The sequence below is a fragment of the Penaeus japonicus genome, unplaced genomic scaffold (assembly GCF_977035675.1).
Source record: "Penaeus japonicus unplaced genomic scaffold, GWHDUDI00000001_assembly GWHDUDI00000031, whole genome shotgun sequence".
Lineage (NCBI taxonomy): Eukaryota > Metazoa > Arthropoda > Malacostraca > Decapoda > Penaeidae > Penaeus > Penaeus japonicus.
In genome coordinates, this window is record NW_028234433.1 from 10546781 (window position 1) to 10548761 (window position 1981).

A 1981-nucleotide genomic window follows, 5' to 3' on the forward strand; every position below is an offset into this window, starting at 1 on the left:
ATATATATGTGTGTGTCTGTGTGTATCAATATATATATATATATACATATATGGGTGTGTGTGTGTATGTATGCATGTATATGTATATGTATATATACATATACATATATGTGTGTGTGTATGCGTGTGTGTGTGTGTGTATGTGTGCGTTTGTGTGTGTTCTTATATTTATTTATATATATACTATATATATGTATATATATACATATATACTTGTAAACATTTATATTTCTATATCAGTGTGTCTATGTATGTAAGTACATACATTTACACATTAGCATGTATTATACACAAAAGAAATATTTCAACTGTTCTGAAAGTAAGGCAGTGAAAGGACACTTGAAAGTACAGTAATCAAGTTACAGGCGTCTAAGTATATTCTGAGTATAAGATACTTTTGAAACCAACAAAAGAAAATGCAAAGCTTCCACGATGGGAAATGCATACTCTTAAAGGTTTGGCGAATATTTTACGGGGAATGGCAATAATCACACAGCAGTCTGGAAGATTCCGCATTCATGCAAGGTTATCTAGCCTTATGCAAGAGCTGTTTTCTGTAAAACAGGTTCATCACCAGAAGAAGAAAAAACATTCTAGTTGGCATCTGAGATCAGGTATGATGTCAGGGTATAAAAGATGAGATGAAATTCGTATTGCTGCACATCTCCGGTGTCCTCTCACGTCACTGCTTACTTTCCTCCAAAAGAGGGAACCATGGGTGTCAAAACAGTACTAGTAAATATCTCGTAAAGTTTTGTTTTCATAGTCTCAACCAAGGACAACAAACAGTCGATGGTGCTGGGAAAAAGTTGTTCATAAAAGAAAAGCTGATGATTTACTCATTCATTTCGTGTGAGGATGAGGTGTCGGAAAGTGTCACCCATGTTTCATTTTAATTTCGATGTTATCTTCTGATTTGCAGGCGTTGTCGGCTCTGTTGGTTGTTGTTGTGGGCTCGCCTTTCCCAGACGAAAGTGCCTATAAAATCCCCCGAGTGGGAACTGGAAGACGTTCCCAGTACTATGTTCGACACAGTGATGGTACCTACAAGTATGGTCATGACACCGGCGAGGGCGCCTTCGAGGACGCCCGCTCATCCGTTGTTGGGGAACAGAGTGGTGCTTTCGGTTATGTGAACCCCGAGGGCCAAACGGTTAACCTTCAATATAAAGCAGGGGAGTCCGGGTTCGTCCCTAAGGGAAGCCATCTCCCGGCCACACATCCGGATTTCGACACTGCTCATGCTCTGGCCCGTAACCGCAGACCTTTCCATGACCCCTTAGCCAACCCCAATAACGACCCTTCCTACGGTTTTACCTTCCAAGGAGATGAACACGCACGCTCAGAGCTGACTGACGCCAGCGGCAGAGTGCGAGGCTCATACTCTTACATCGATGAAAATGGACAAACTCGGTCCTACACCTATACAGCTGGCAGCGGCATTGGCTTTGTCATAGAAGGTGACGGCCTCCCACAGGATCCACTCAATCCAAGCCCTACTCCTGCAGCCACTAAACTCTCTTCTGGACGACTGAATTTCCCCGCGGTAGTCAATCAACATCTGTCACGGTCTGGTCCGATTCGCGTTCAGACTTATACCGCATCTCCCAGCGTTCCATCACCTAGGAGACCCGTAGAACAGTCTAACGTGAAAACTTCTCTCGCTCTCGATGGCCGACAGTCATTCGACTTCAAGACCTCCACTCATTCCCGTGGAGAAACAGCTGATGCTAATAATAACGTTGTTGGAAGCTTTGCCTTCACAGCTGATGATGATGGACAGAGAAGAGCTGTGCAGTATAAGGCTGGAGCTGGGACAGGATTTGTAGTGGAGGGGGATCATCTGCCTCGCGGCCCAGCAGTTCCCGGAGCACCCCTCGGTGTTCCCTCAGGGAACATTGTTCCTGTGAGAGAAACCCCCTTCGTCGACCCTCTAGCTAATTCTAACGCAGATGCATCTTATACCTTCAGCTATCAAGAA

The 1981-nt window shown here is 44.4% G+C and overlaps 1 protein-coding gene across 1 annotated transcript in view; it reads left to right on the forward strand.

Annotated features, from left to right (window-relative positions):
* The first annotated feature begins 664 nt into the window (after positions 1-664).
* The window catches only part of LOC122268143 (uncharacterized), a 1806-nt gene continuing 489 nt past the window's right edge, over positions 665-1981 (forward strand). The window contains exons 1-2 of the mRNA XM_043038424.2: positions 665-735; positions 923-1981. The exon at positions 923-1981 is cut by the window's right edge and continues 489 nt beyond it. Coding sequence (XP_042894358.1) covers positions 715-735; positions 923-1981 — 1080 coding nt within the window. The 5' untranslated portion in view covers positions 665-714. The remainder of the gene's footprint in view (positions 736-922) is intronic.